At 36.2% G+C, this 15,471-nt stretch overlaps 1 protein-coding gene across 1 annotated transcript in view; it reads right to left on the bottom strand.

Moving 5' to 3' along the window:
- LOC127514759 (zeta-sarcoglycan) overlaps nt 1-15,471 on the bottom strand; it is a 315,734-nt gene that overhangs the window by 56,622 nt on the left and 243,641 nt on the right. Inside the window, exon 4 of the mRNA XM_051897924.1 lies at nt 1,902-1,989. Within this exon, the coding sequence (XP_051753884.1) occupies nt 1,902-1,989 (88 nt within the window). The remainder of the gene's footprint in view (nt 1-1,901; nt 1,990-15,471) is intronic.

Consider the following 15,471-nt stretch of genomic DNA (forward strand, 5'->3'; position numbering starts at 1 on the left):
CATATTTAAAGACAGCGTTCTTTTAATTCAGCTAAAAGGTCACGCTGTGGAGTGTCAATCTTCTATTGGTCTTCACGTGATACAAATACTCACAGGTCTGAGTTCACCATACTTTAACTTTCATTTTCTCTGTTTTCCTTTGCACAACAAAGCTGTGATGTACTGTAGTCCACGAGCAGAAAGTGAGGGAGAGCATCTAGACTTCTGCTGGCTTTAGGGGTGGTTGCTTCTGCTCTGATCTTACAGCTAGTTTGAGTCAGGTAGCTCTTTTTATACACACAAACAAACATAAACACTCTGCCTTGCATACCCTGGAGTAGAAAAAAATCCCTGACAAGTGAAGAGGATTCACTAGAAAACACCAGAAAACACAGGGACTCCAGAAACCCCTGTGGCTGCACTGAGATAGAGCAGTAATTGATGGAGGTCCTGAGCCCAGCAGGCAGTCAGCCCCAGAATGCAGCTTGCTGTCTTCCTAAACATGATGGTGAAACTGAGCTCCTAGTGAAAACAAAAACATAGGTCTGCAGGATTGGTGCAATGGGGTTTTGCTGTGTAAATGTGAATGAGTTACTCTGATGTACCTTGCATACGAATAAATCAGGGGTTAAACTGGATCAGAACAATCTGAAATTGTTTGTCAATACAATCCGCTTATGTGCACAACCATTCAAAAGTTTTATGGGATAGCAAAGCTGAATTTTCAGCAACTATTACTCCAGTCTTCAGTGTCACAAAAATCGTTGAAAATAGTTGTGGAAACCCTGATATAATTTTTTTCATTCTTTGATGAACAGAAAATTCATAAGCACAGCATTTATTTGAAATAGAAATATTTAACTTATTTATACGTAAAAGCCTTTACTGTCACTTTTGATCAATTTAATGGTGTCCTTGCTGAATTAAAGTATTAATTATTTAAAAAAATCGTACTGAACCTAAACTGATACAGTGCCACTGTTCTCTACCATACCATCATCATCTCAGATGCAAGCTCAACCTTGGTTGGTGGCCCACTAGCTAGACTAGTACCAGCCAGGACCAATGTGTAAAATTATGTACAATCACAAAAGGATTTAAAAACAGGTAACTGTACTTTTGGGGGTGGGTGTAGCCTTAGAGTCTCATAGAGTCTTAAATGGGGTCTAATGGGATCTGAATACTGCTTTATTTTCAAAAAAACAAAGGCAAGATACAAGAGTCGATAGCTTGGAACCCCCTAAAATTCCCAGAAAACGCAAAACACAATTAAAAATGCACACCAATGGACAAGAACCAACAAAGACACAAGTAAAAAGGCTTAAATAGCCTATACAAGGAACTAATTAACTGAAAGAAAATGCCAGGAAACAATCAAGAAAGCCAGACAAAAGGCAAGAAACCTGACGCAAAACAAAAGACCTTCAGTTGGGGTGGACAGGAATTACCACCAGGTTTTAGAGTTCTTCCAACTTAATCTCTGAATATAATACAATCCATTTATTAAAAAAAAAAAAAAAAAAAAAAAAATTACGCCCAAAAGCCCTTTTGGACTGTCATCAAATGCCAAAATGCCATAAAGGTATTTTAGTAAAAGCAACTATAATGTATTTTGTTTGCTAGCAAATTACTAACAATGATGAATCCTGAAATTGTCAAGTCCTTTTCTTATTCAAATTTGTTCTTTCATGTAAATGAGCTAACACCAGTTAAATGAAGAAAAAAAAAAAAAAAAAGCATATTAAGGTTTGTAGGGCAAAGCTGTAGGAGTTCCAAACATGGGGGAAAAAAATGTGGTAGCTCAAACAGTAAAGAGAATATGAAAAGCACATGAGCTATTAATGAAACAGGCCACTGTGAAATGAGAATTTGCGAACTCAGGTAACATATCCATGAAAATATGGTTTAAAAATGTCACTCACCCACAGTGAGTTGTCCTGTCAGCTGGCCAAGGTTATTCCTTGCATTCACCGTCACATTGCGGTCTGACTGTAAGACCAGAGGACTGTCCTGAAACACAGTGAAGAAAGAAATTGATTATATGATCCAGCATAATTTAAAAAAAAAAAAAAATGAAAAAGATAAAGCAATAAGATAGTAATAAGAACAAGGAAAAGGAATCAGAGGAAAGTAAAACTCTTCTTGCAGCGTTGCATCTCATTCACAACATTTCATTTTGGTTGCGGTTAGGTAGTGATGTTGTTTAGCATTTCAAGAACATTTTGGAATGTTGACACCAAAAATACAATAAAAAATAAATAAAACAAATAAAACATTTTAGAAACATTGTGAAAATAATTCTCTACTATTTAATTTTCTTTAATCAGCCTCAAAATGTCACATTTTTATACTATGAAATGCAAACTGAGATGTTTTATGGTTTTTAAATAATCTGAATAATGTTTGGGTCAGTTTTGAAGTGGCACATCAAATCTTCTAAAACGTCTAGTTTTTAGTACGAAAAAAAACAAAAAAACATTGCACCTGGATTAAGGCTATCAATATATATATATATATATATAGTTTTTGTTTTAAGATTTTTTCCTAATTTTTTAATTAATAAAAAGGGAGTAAATTGTAGTAATAACATAGTAAAATATGGTACCATTCAAAACTTTGAAATTTCTGCATATTCACTTATTAATAAGAAGTGACTGATCAGATAGTTTTAGTTGAAAAATATTAAGTTATGGCTGTTTTACAAGCTCACGTTCCACTGGGTAAAAACCGACCCAGGAATACAAAAGACGCATACAAATTTTTTTATTTTTATTTTTTTTAAATACAGTAGGAGGGTTAAGTGTAAGTTACTTTTAAGTAAAGCAGAACTAAAATACATAAATAAAATGAAATAAAATAAATAGACAACTGCTAAGGCCGGTTTTCATCAATCATAATGAAATGACAATTTAAATACAGAACCATGAATTATTATGAAAATTAAAAAGACAACACTGGAGTCTCATATTTGATCTCTACTTCTCTCTTTCTTTCACTATTGTCACTTCTCTCACTACTGTTTTATGTTATTGGTAAGCACTTTCCTTTGAAAGATGGCAAAATAATTTTGCTGACAGACATATGTTGTACCAGGGGACCTGCTAACATCATCATAACAATGTTTCTGCAATGTTGTGAAAATATTTATGACGGTAAAAAGTCAACATCTGTCGTCTTCAATACACAGGATAAAAATCTTAACCCTACTAGCTGTTGATGATGAGTTGAGATATGAGATTATTGACATTTATATCTGTATTTAATACTGGTACTTGAGATCGGACCACCTGAAACAGATGTTAATAATAGAAGTTAATAATAGTAAACAGGGTGTGCAGATAATATTATATAAAAGATAAATAATGATAGACAGGATGCTAATGTTCAATGTGATGCTGTATGCGAACTGTCAGAGACTCAGTGTGTGTGTGTACATGCATGAATGCACTCTGGCAGGCAGGGGTGTGTATCTGTGTGTTCATGCTTGCAGAGGTGCATGCTGTGGATCACTGGATTCAGTGTATTTTTGTTGTGTGCAACTTTGATCCTACTGACCTACAGATCCTCGTCCATAGCAGAGCCTCTGTTATGGCGTAAATCAAACACAAGCGCTGAACACATGCCGTAGTTCCCCGCGTATACGATGCATCTTAACCCCGGTCAGAATCATGAGGGCATGCAATTCTGAAATCACCCCATCATATATGGGGTCTTATCTAGTTTTTATGGGGTGCCAACTTCATGGATGATGTATATTATTTAGAGTGTTTTTGTGTGTTACCTTTATAAGTTGATCTGAGGCTCAATCTCTTATTGCTTAAGAATCTGGGCTTGAGAATTCAGCCCTCAGATTAGCTTCAAAGCACAGCGCTCCCTTTTGACATTGATCGACCTGCCAGGCCACCAGATCAATATATCGACAAGTACAGTGAAGGTCCACAAGAGCAAGTACCCCATTTCTTAACTTTCTCTGATTCTTTTTTCTTTTTTTTCTTTTTTTCTTATGTGTGTATGTTTAGTGTGTGGCCATATGTCTTCACTTGCGGACAAAAAACATAGTCCACAGTTCACATAAATGATAAACATGTAGCAAAAGAATGGTTTTGATATTATAAAAAACATGGGTAATGGCATATAATAAAATAAAATATATAAAAATAAATAAAATGTGTATATTATATATATATATATATATATATATATATATATATACATACATACACACACACAGACACACCCCCACACCGATCAGGCATAACATTATGATCACTGACAGGTGAAGTGAATAACACTGATTCTCTCTTAATCACGGCACCTGTTGGTGGGATATATTAGACAGAAAGTGAACATTTTGTCCTCAAAGTTGATGTGTTAGAAGCAGGAAAAATGGGCAAGTGTTAGGATTTGAGCGACAAGGGCCAAATTGCTCAAGAAATTAAAGCTGGTTCTGATAGAAAGGTGTCAGAATACACAGTGCATCACTGAAAGAGCCAACAGTGGGCACGTGAGCATCAGAACTGAACCACAGAGCAATGGAAGAAGGTGGCCTGGTCTGATGAATCACATTTTCTTTTACATCACATGGATGGCTGGGTGCGTGTGCAGTGTGATGCTTTGGGCAACGTTCTGCTGGGAAACCTTGGGTCCTGCCATCCATGTGGATGTTACTTTGACACGTACCACCTATCTAAGCATTGTTGCAGACCATGTACACACTTTCATGGATATGGTATTCCCTGGTGGCTGTGGCCTCTTTCAGCAGCATAATGCACCCTACCACTTGAATTGTCAAAAGTACAGACTTTGGTACCTAGTCTGTACTGAAATTTTAAAAAAATGTGACTCTTTGAGCGCTGTTGAGTGGATTCGTAAAGAACTCTGATTGGCCATTGTGTTCACGGCTCATCGGATATGTCTGTGATTGGCTTCAATGATCAACGCTGTAATAACTTAGTAAAAAGTCATCAATGATGCTCTTCACTGAGCGCTTACACAGATACACATGAGAGCATTTGAAAGCAGGCGTCTATCGTGGACCAGTCCGCTGATAGACGCCTGCTTTCAAACACTCCCGCTCGGGCTTTTAAAATGCTTTCAAATTCAAACACTTCCGTGTGCTTTCAAACACTGCTGCGCGTTGATCATTGAAGCTAATCACAGACATATCCGATGAGCACATCAACACAATGGGCAATAAGAGGTGTTTACGAATCCGCTCAACAGTGCTCAAAGCGTCACATTTTTAAAATTTCAGTACTGATAGGTACCGAAGTTGATACTTTTGACAACTCTACCTCAGCAAAAATGGTTCAAGAATGGTTTGAGGAGCACAACAATGGTGTGAGGTGTTGACTTGGCCTCCAAATTCCCCAGATCTCAATCCAATCAAGCATTTGTGGGATGTCCTGAACAAACAAGTCCGATCCATGGAGGCCCCACCTCGCAACTTACAGGACTTCAAGGATCTGCTGCTAACATCTTGGTGCCAGATACCACAGCACACCTTCAGGGGTCTAGTGGAGTCCATGCCTTGACAGATCAGGGCTGTTTTGGCAGCAAAAGGGGGACCAACACAATATTAGGACGGTGGTCATAATGCTATCGGTGTGTGTGTGTTTGTGTGTGTCTGTGTAAATTATTAAATGATATATCAAGCCATTAGTATGTAGGTTTCAAATATTTTTCAATGAAGAAAACTGAGATCTGCACTCTTGCGATCAAAGAAGCTAAACTGCATGAAGAATCTCTTATTTGCATTGCATGAGAAGATTTAAAGGATCCATGCACAGTACTTATAGTCACATGTCAGTGACAGAAGTTGTATTAAGAACTGTTGTATTATAATGAGGAGTACTTAGTCCATCACATGAACAATAGAAGCAGTTTGGAACTGCAGTATCTGTACTGGCTGTCTCAAACTATATAATAAGATCCAGATGATGTCAATCTAATGGACTAAAACACTATCTTCTCTAATTACCTCAGAAACACCCACTACCCAACACTATGTGTGCTTCCACCAGCTGTGGCATGCATTTTTAAAGCTGAGATGGACAGTTTTATTGTTTTTTGATCATGGGCAAATAAGCAGTGCAGAAGACAAGGTTTCTAAAAGGGCACATTCAAATTCAAAAGCGAACAATAAAAGGGCTGTGAAGTTTTAGACATATATGATAAAACCATAAAAGCAAGCTTTACATTTTCATTTTAATTGCTCAACCTTGATGAAGACCTCCAAACGCTCATCATTCAACAATATGTTGAATACTCCTTTTATCTAAACCCAAGATGACCGGCTTGTGAAATCAGTCACCTGGCGGCTCAGAGCTGACACATGCAAATAACCTTATGGCCATTTACATGAAAAAGAAGCCACTTCGTCTTGAGTGTTATCCTTTAATCTGATATTTATTTCCATTCCAACAGATCCCAAATCTGTGTCCATGCCTCATTCTTCTCCTTCTGTCTTTACACAATGATAAGCAGGATGCACAAAGTGCAAGATACAGAATGAAGAGAGAGAATTTGTGTGAATATCATTCAGGCATGACAATTCTGTGTTCCTCCCAGATGTCCACCTGTTATTCATTATCGCTCTTTCATTGTTTTTCCTCTCGTTTAATGACACACTCCAATCCCACACACCTGCTGAGATCCTAAATTTAGACACCTTTTCTCTTCTGCTGTGGTGACCCCTGTGATGTCTCCTATTGAATAGATTCTGTTTGATAGTTAATCACAAAATCAGTTGGATTAAATTTAAATGTATGCATTTGTTTGATGGAAAAGTTGAATTTTCATCAGCTATTATTCCAGTCTTCAGTGTCATACGATCCTTCAGAAATTACTCTGATATGCTGATTTGGTGCTCAAGAAACATTTCTTATTAATATCAAGGTTGAAAACAATTGTGCTGCCTAATATTTTTGTAGAAACAGTGTTAGACAAACAAATGGGGGTGGGGGATCCTGAAATATATTTAAGTTTCTTTTGGCCTTTATAAATGATTCCTCTGTTGTTTTGTTCTGGTTAAAATACCCACAGACATTCAGCACCACGGACAGCACATGTATACGAGAAGAAACCAGGGAGTATTGCTGATGGCACATAGGGAGGCAAAACAGATGATGCAAGAGGCTTGAAGTAAGTTCAGGGTTAAAGCACTCACACTTGTCTCTTTCTGGAGTAGAGGAGGAATTAACCGAGGAATCTCTCATCATGAGTAGGTGTGAGATGTCAGGCTTTTGAGTTGAATGTACTGTCTAACAACCGCACTTAAATTGCATCAGACAGAGGCATTTCAAATGTCTAACTTTTTATTTTATTTTATGTCTTTTCTCAGTAATGTAATGAGATATTGAGATGACACTATTGCTTCTCATACAATCGAATGAGTATGACTCATTTACCTCCTTCAGACTCTAGGAGAATCATGTTTACACCTTTGTGATCAGTAGTAGGGCTACACAAATGAATTTTAAATCAAAATATGGCATAAAGGGACAATTAAATCTCCAAACATATTCATATATATTTCTCAACACTTGCAGTTTAATTATTTCAAAAATATAGTGTCCACCCCCCCACCCCTCACCCCTCACCCCCATTTCCTAAATAGCGGTTTTGCTAGTTAAAAGTAGCTAGCCATAAAAGGTTTCCATCCAACAGTGGCGATATCCTAATATTCAAATTCAAACATTATTAAAATACAGTCACTTTTGATTTTAATTTTAATTGGTAATCAATTTAATGCATCTTTGCTGAATAAAAGTATTAATTTCTTTCACAAATAGTAAGGCTAAATGGTAATTTCTGAACCTATTATTACCACGACAGAAAAAAGCTTTTTAGTAAATAGCTAACAACATTCCAATTTCATTCTTCTAGCCTTGCTGTGGGAGAAAGGAAACCTTTGCTATGAAGGAGGTGACACAATGTGAAGAATGACAAACCAATCTATCCCAGTGGAAAAAAAAAAAGCTAACAAGGTTCCATTTATGACACTATAAAATAGCAGAGAATGAATGTATGTCCCTGCACCCTAAGGGGTGATAAAGCTTAAGACCACATTTTTGCCTTTATGATGGCATGTCTTAGGAAAGACTCTAAGTGTAAGTCTTTGTGTCTCTTACAGGGCTAAGCACCATGGAGGTTCGGGAGAACTTTTTGAGGGCAAGGCCAAATAACAATGACCAAAGATTACAAAGGCTTAAGGTGAAACATGATATTTATTTATATATATATATATATATATATATATATATATATATAATATATATACACAGTAGTCAACATTTGAAGTGGATCAAAAAAGTTAATCAAATTTGTCCTAAGAACTAAGTTGTCCTAAGAAGAAGGTTTTAGGACAACTTTGATGAAAGATTTTGATCCACTTCAAATGTTGACTACTATATATATATATATATATATATATATATATATATATATATTAGGGGTGTCCACGACTACGGATTTACATAGTCGAATCAGATTCGATCAAAATTGACATTTTTCACTTGTTTTGCCTGTAGCTCGAAATTAGCCTGTGCGCATTCCGAATAAATTTGCCGGCACAGGTCATATATATATAGACACACACACATACACTTGACCTCATCTATTGAGTGCACCAATTTTCTTAATTTTATAAAGATATGAATATTCAGTTATGTATTTAGACACTTTAACCAAAACTATATTTTGGTTGTTGTGATGGTCTTCATGCCCAAATCATTGGCATTCAGTTATGTGAATCAGTAAACACCTTAAATGTATTTACACTGAGATTTAGACCAGATTCAGTCACTGCTCTGATTTAGGTCAGCATGTAAGGTAGCTTCAAATCTCTCTCACACACACAAGGTTTTGAGATCTTACATTTTAAGCGAAAGCAAGTATTTTTAAGGCAGCTTTGGTGGAAAGAGCGCTGGCCGTCACTGCCAAACAGAAAGCAAACAACTATCCGTCCGTGACTGTGGTGAATTTGCCCTGCATGTCTCCTGAATCACATAAACACAAACACAAACACTGGCTTTCATTTCCTTTGCCACTGTGCCCTGTAATCCATTTCTAACACACAATTATTATTGCAAGGGCAAACACACATGCTCAAACACCCACATAAACACTTGTTTATGTATAGTACATATTTGTATACTGTACTAGTGAGATCTGGTAACCAAAAAAAAAAAAAAAAAAAGTGTGAGTCTGAAACCTTCATTAATGTAGAATTGCTGAGTATAAGGTGTTGTTAGAACTAAGAGCACAAAGGTATAATGAAGTTGTTTGATTTTATAATAGTCCCTGAATTACCTAATAATCATCTAATTATCATAAACCAAAAGCTAAATTAGACTCAGGTGTGTCTGGAAGCCCAGGCGGACTTAACAACAGATGTGCTGATCCGACTGTTCCTTATTCATCAAGCTAAGAGTAAAATAAGTATGATTTCTTTCTCTTAAAAGATTAAAGACACATATAATGATTTCATGTTTTTTCTGTTTTGCTCACAGTTGAAAAAAAAAAATGAAAAAAAAAAAAATACAAAATAATTTTTTCTCTTATGGACTAAACACAAGATTTATGTTGTAACATATTATCAATGTTAGCTGAATAACTTTACAGATGCAGTTCAAGCATCAGTTTACTATTTCAGTTTTGGTAACACTATGCAGTAATGTTCCCATTCAGTCAGTCACATTCGACGTTATGTATAGCTTGACTATTGTAACCCCCGTTTCTTGAAGGAGGGAACGGAGACGTTACATCGATACTGACGTAATGGGGTCTCGGCATTACGTCAGTATTGATGTAACGTCTCCGTTCCCTCCTTCAAGAAATGGGGGTTACAATAGTAACCTAGACGCTCCCATTCAGTCAGTCACGTCCGACGTTACGTCGATACTGACGTAATGGGGTCTCGCCATTACGTCAGTATCGACGTAACGTCTCCGTTCCCTCCTTCATGGAACGGGGGTTACAATAGTAACCTAGATGTTCTCCTTAAAGGGGACCTATTATGCCCCTTTTCACAAGATGTAATAAGTCTCTGGTGTCCCCAGAATATGTCTGTGAAGTTTCAGCTAAAATTACCCCATGGATAATTTATTATAGCTTGTCAAATTTGCACCTATTTGGGTATGATAAAAAATATGCTGTTTTTGTGTGTGTCCCTTTAAATGCAAATGAACTGCTGCTCCCTGCCCACTTTACAAAAGAGGGCGGAGCTTCAAAAGCTCGTGCTTCTGTTGCTCAACAACAACAAAGCTGGAGAATCTTGCGCAGCCAAAATGAAGATTGTCAGTAACGGTGTTCAGCCCTACATCATTCGATCCCGAGTCGGACACTGATGGAGAGACTCAGGAAGAAGTTACAACTTTTACAATGCAACTGGACGTTTCTGAATGGTCAGTGGATATATTTATGTAGTTGCTGTGGAGTTGATTCAACTCATCGACTAGCATGTACCGTCATATTTTTTTTTTTTTTTTGTGCAAAACCCATATAGACGTCCAATATAAAAAGCGTACCTGTTTGCCATACAAAGCCACACACACCAGGCTAATGTTTATGATTGCTATCAAAAGATGTGAATGGTCTAATATTTTTTCCAAAATATCGCTCAGACAGAAACGCTCCTTTTTTTAGCAATCAAGCTTGCCTGGGTCAACTTGCAGGCTATCCAAGCTAACGAGAATCAAAATAATGTCCTGTGCTTGTCTGTGCAGACGACCACAGAACAGTTAGCATTGAACTTTTGCCATGGCCTTAGAACTGGTACACCTTTTTCGCTTGTGAAAACAAAATGATGGCGCCGTCGGTGGAAACGTGCAGATTAAGGGGCCGTAATGTTATAATAAGATCCCCTTCCTATGTCACAAAAGGAGAAAAATCTGAGCGGCTCGTTTTTTCACATGCTTGCAAAGAAAGGCTTATCAAAACAAAGTTACTGGGTTATCCTTTTTCACATTTTCTGGGTTGCTAAATGCACAGAGGACCCAATTATAGCACTTAAACACGGAAAAAAGGCCTTCTGAAGTGAAGCAATGCGTTTGTGTAAGAAAAATACCCATATTTAACAAGTTATAAAGTAAAATATCTAGCTTCCGCCAGATCGCCTTCCGTATTCAAATTACGAATATGGAATGTTCTTTTGTTGCTGTGAGGGCGTGCACTAATATAGATGAATTTCAATTGAATGCATGTATTCCAGCTGCATTCACGAGTGTCAACATTGCACAACCGCAGAGAAAACCCCCAACTGAATGGAAACAAGATAGAAATCCTTTTCATTTCCATAAATGAATAAATAGAATTGAATTGGAATTTGTGTTGGTTTTCAGTATAAATATATTGAGTAACATATTTCAAATATTCTATGAAAACATTTTGAGATATTAAAGGGTTCGTTCACCCAAAAATGAAAATAATGTCATTTATTACTCACCCTCATGCCGTTCCACACCTGTAAGACCTTCGTTCATCTTCGGAACACAAATTAAGATATTTTTGTTGAAATCCGATGGCTCAGTGAGGCCTGCATAGCCAGCAATGACACTTCCTCTCTCAAGATCCATAAATGTACTAAAAACATATTTAAATCAGTTCATGTGAGTACAGTGGTTCAATATTAATATTATAAAGCGACAATAATATTTTTGGTGCACCAAAAAAACAAAATAACAACTTATATAGTGATGGCCGATTTCAAAACACTGCTTTATGAAGCTTCGGAGAGAGGAAGTGTCATTGCTGGCTATGCAAAAATATCTTAATTTGTGTCCTGAAGATGAACGAAGGTCTTACGGGGGTGGAACGGCATGAGGGTGAGTAATAAATGACATTATTTTCATTTTTGGGTGAACTAACCCTTTAAAGCTTTTTCACAGAATGCTTGAAATAAAAAATAAAAATAAATAAATAAATAAAAACTTATTTAATAAACAAGTATATTGTCTTAGAAGCTTTCCCCACTACTTATAGTGGACTATTGTGTAACACTTTCCAGATCATTTATGAATAAAATATAACTTAATATATCTTAAAATGACCGGGAACCCAGTTTGCATATATATGATCGCTTCTTTGCTAACATAAGCATATACGCATACACGGACCAAATCTTTCGCACTGTGAGGAACTAACATATCATACTGCTCACACACACAAAGTACTTCTGATCCCAGCTGACAAATGCCCTGCACTGATGTCTGGATACTATCCAATCTCACAGTGGCCTTGGGCGAGTGGAATATGATTGGTTGCCAACCAAAGTCAGAAATTTAAGTATTAAGCATTAAATCTAGCCATATGATTATTGCCAGTCTGAAATGTCCTGCTATGAGTACGCTTCCCAAGACACTCCCAGCATTTGATTTGATGCAACTTTGTAAAGTTGGCTATTTCTTGGTAAAAACAACCGTCATAGAAGATTTATTTGATGCTATCCTTTACATAAAGTTTTATTTTGTGGCTTCCATAAATCAATATAAGCAATGTGATTTTCAAGCACACAACAGATTGTTGTGTGTAAATTATTCTCTCTTCGAGGTCCAAACCACACTAGGGTTGGTTGCACACAAACACACACACACGCATGCTCAACACAAGAAAGCAGAAAGAAACCGGAGAGAAAGTCTTGTCTGATTGGTAATAGGTTATTGATTAGCGAGTCAGTCCAATCCTGTGGTTTGTTGGCAGTTTGAGCTCAACTAGCCAACCTGTTCTAAGAGCAATCAACAAAATAAAATGCCAGCAAAAGCAACCTGAAGACAAATAATATAATATCGCTGAAAAAATACATATTTATGGATACATTATTCACACAACTACCACTCTCTGCTATCTTCTACAATTTTTCAGCGAGTGTATGTGATCGTTCTTTGAGTTTGATGAGTTCTCTGCACTTAAGTGACACTCATTCTGTCATTCTCTGCTGACTGTTCTTCTTAACATGCTAAAAGTTTCTACCCTGTATTGAGCCAATATACTCCTATTGATTCTATAGCCATGGCCTGTATGACACACAGTCAAATTCACACACAATATAGAAAAACCACACAGTAATACAGAAATTGGCTTACAAGATGGTGAACTTCATGTTTTAAAGATGAGCTAAACCACATCAGACAGGTGACAGTACTGCCAATGCAAGTTTTATATTATATATGAAGCATAATAGAATGCATATTTTTCTGAAATGTACTTGAGAGGCAAGCTTAAAATGACAGTTTGACACGCACTGCTGTTTAACATTGTATGTTGAATCTCTTGATCTCCAGGTCTACATCTTATTAAAGCAATAGTTCAGCCAAAGATGAAAATTCTGTCATCATTTACCTACCCTCATATCATTCCAAAACCTTTCTTTGACTTTTTTTCTCTCTTGGAACATAAAATGCGAATTTTGAAGAGTGTATCTGCTGCTTCTTAACATTTAATTACAATTAATGAGAATTGCAGCTTTAAAAAAGAACACAAATCATCAAACATATGATAAAAGTGGCCCATAATTGCACATGCTTTATATTTCAAATGTTTTCTTGCATCCTTGATGGATGGATGGATGGATGGATGGATGGATGGATGGGATTTTTTTTGGGCCGATACCGATTTTAACAAACAATTATTGGCCGATACCGATACAAATATTTGTCACTTCCTGTGTTTTGAAATTTTGTCATCAAAATAGACAGTATTTTAATCATGTTTTAAATCAGCAAAGTTCAAAAACAAATGCATTAGATAATACTAGCAGGTTTATTGCTGCATCATCAAATAATTTCTAATGAACATCGATTGGATCCATTTAACATTCAGCAGGCCTACATAAATACAACTGAACAAAGATATATATATATATATATATATATATATATATATATATATATATATATATATATATATATATATATATGAAATAAACACTGCTTTTTAGATAGGTTTAATAGTTTTCAGGTATAGAAATAAAGTAAACAAATATAAAATAGCATTGCATATTCTTCACTGTATAAATTAAATACATATCAATCCTTTATTGTAACAGACTTTATTATGATTAATCTTCTAATTTGTTTTGTATACATTTTAATATTTTTTTGTGAGTTTAAATATGTATAGGATCTGCACTATCTCCTATACTATGGCGAGACTCTTATTTTGACGGGTTTTCTCGTCTGCTATACATGTAATGACAAGAAGAGCACGCAGTTCTTCAGAGATATTTTGCAGATTTAAAGTTTGTTAGTTTATTAAGCACCCCCCGAAAAGGCATGAGATATGTATGTATTTGTTTACTGTTAGTTGCAATAAGTGTTTTGAGTAATTCGCTGTATGTTGATGATAATGCAACGGAGAGAGAGATTTTAATGTGCACTTCTTGTTAGCTCTTATGGTGATTTTTGGAGTGAAAACGGACTCAATAAACTTAATAAAACATCAGTAAAGTTTTGGTCATCATTCAGATGGGGTCCGCTACACTTATGCAGCAGTTATTATACAGCTCAGTGCCTTCATGCAGTTAATTAATAAACCATCGGTTTGTTATACCGGCCTTTTTCCTGCTAAAGCCGATATGCTAATGATTGTAAATTGAGCAAATATCGGCGGCCGATACATCGGTGCATCCCTAATAGATAGATAGATAGATAGATAGATGGATAGATAGATAGATAGATAGATAGATAGGTAGATATTTTTCTGAGAAACTACACTTTAAGACTCTCAAAGCTCCATCTATTGCAGTTAAAACTAGTTTATGCCGTTTCATTATATGCATATTACGTACACCTACTCTACACCTAAATATATTCAATGACAATGCATGCACATTCATACACACATTCATCTTGTCATCTTTCAGGCCCACACTCATTTTAATTATGAGCAAGCTTTTTATAGATTCAAGCCACAGTGTGGCTTTACAGCAACATAAAATAATGCATCACTCTCCCAAGAGTATTTCTCACGCTCTCAGCTAGATCTTCGCTCAGATCCTAGCGTGAGCACACCACAGGGACTATTTGTCACTGTAGTACTGATCAAACCCCTCCTCTTTAATACTGCTTATCTTCCCCTATTGATCTTCATTTTACTGCCGCGCAATTGATACCAGTATGCTGTAAATGAGTAGTTCATATAAAATCTTTTGATCTTCTAAATTTTCCTGTGCAGGAAATTATCTAGGAGCTGTGCATCACTTGTTTGTTGCCTTATCATCCTCATGGGGAGATCTGGAGAACGGGGGGCTTATCTATAATGTTAGTGCAAACACACTGATGTTAAAGTATATACTAGGAACATAAAATGGGGATGAGCAAGCAATTTATATATATATAGTCCCCATGAGCATGAAAACCCAACATGTGTGTCTCTCTAGGTTTAGGGGATAGAATATACAGTTTGTACATTATAAAAAAATCCTTATGTCTATGGAAAGACCCCATAAAACATGAAAACCTAAGGGGTGTGTGTGTGTGTGTGTGTGTGTGTGTG

Source organism: Ctenopharyngodon idella, chromosome 1 (genome assembly GCF_019924925.1).
Source record: "Ctenopharyngodon idella isolate HZGC_01 chromosome 1, HZGC01, whole genome shotgun sequence".
In the NCBI taxonomy this organism is placed as follows: Eukaryota; Metazoa; Chordata; class Actinopteri; order Cypriniformes; family Xenocyprididae; genus Ctenopharyngodon; species Ctenopharyngodon idella.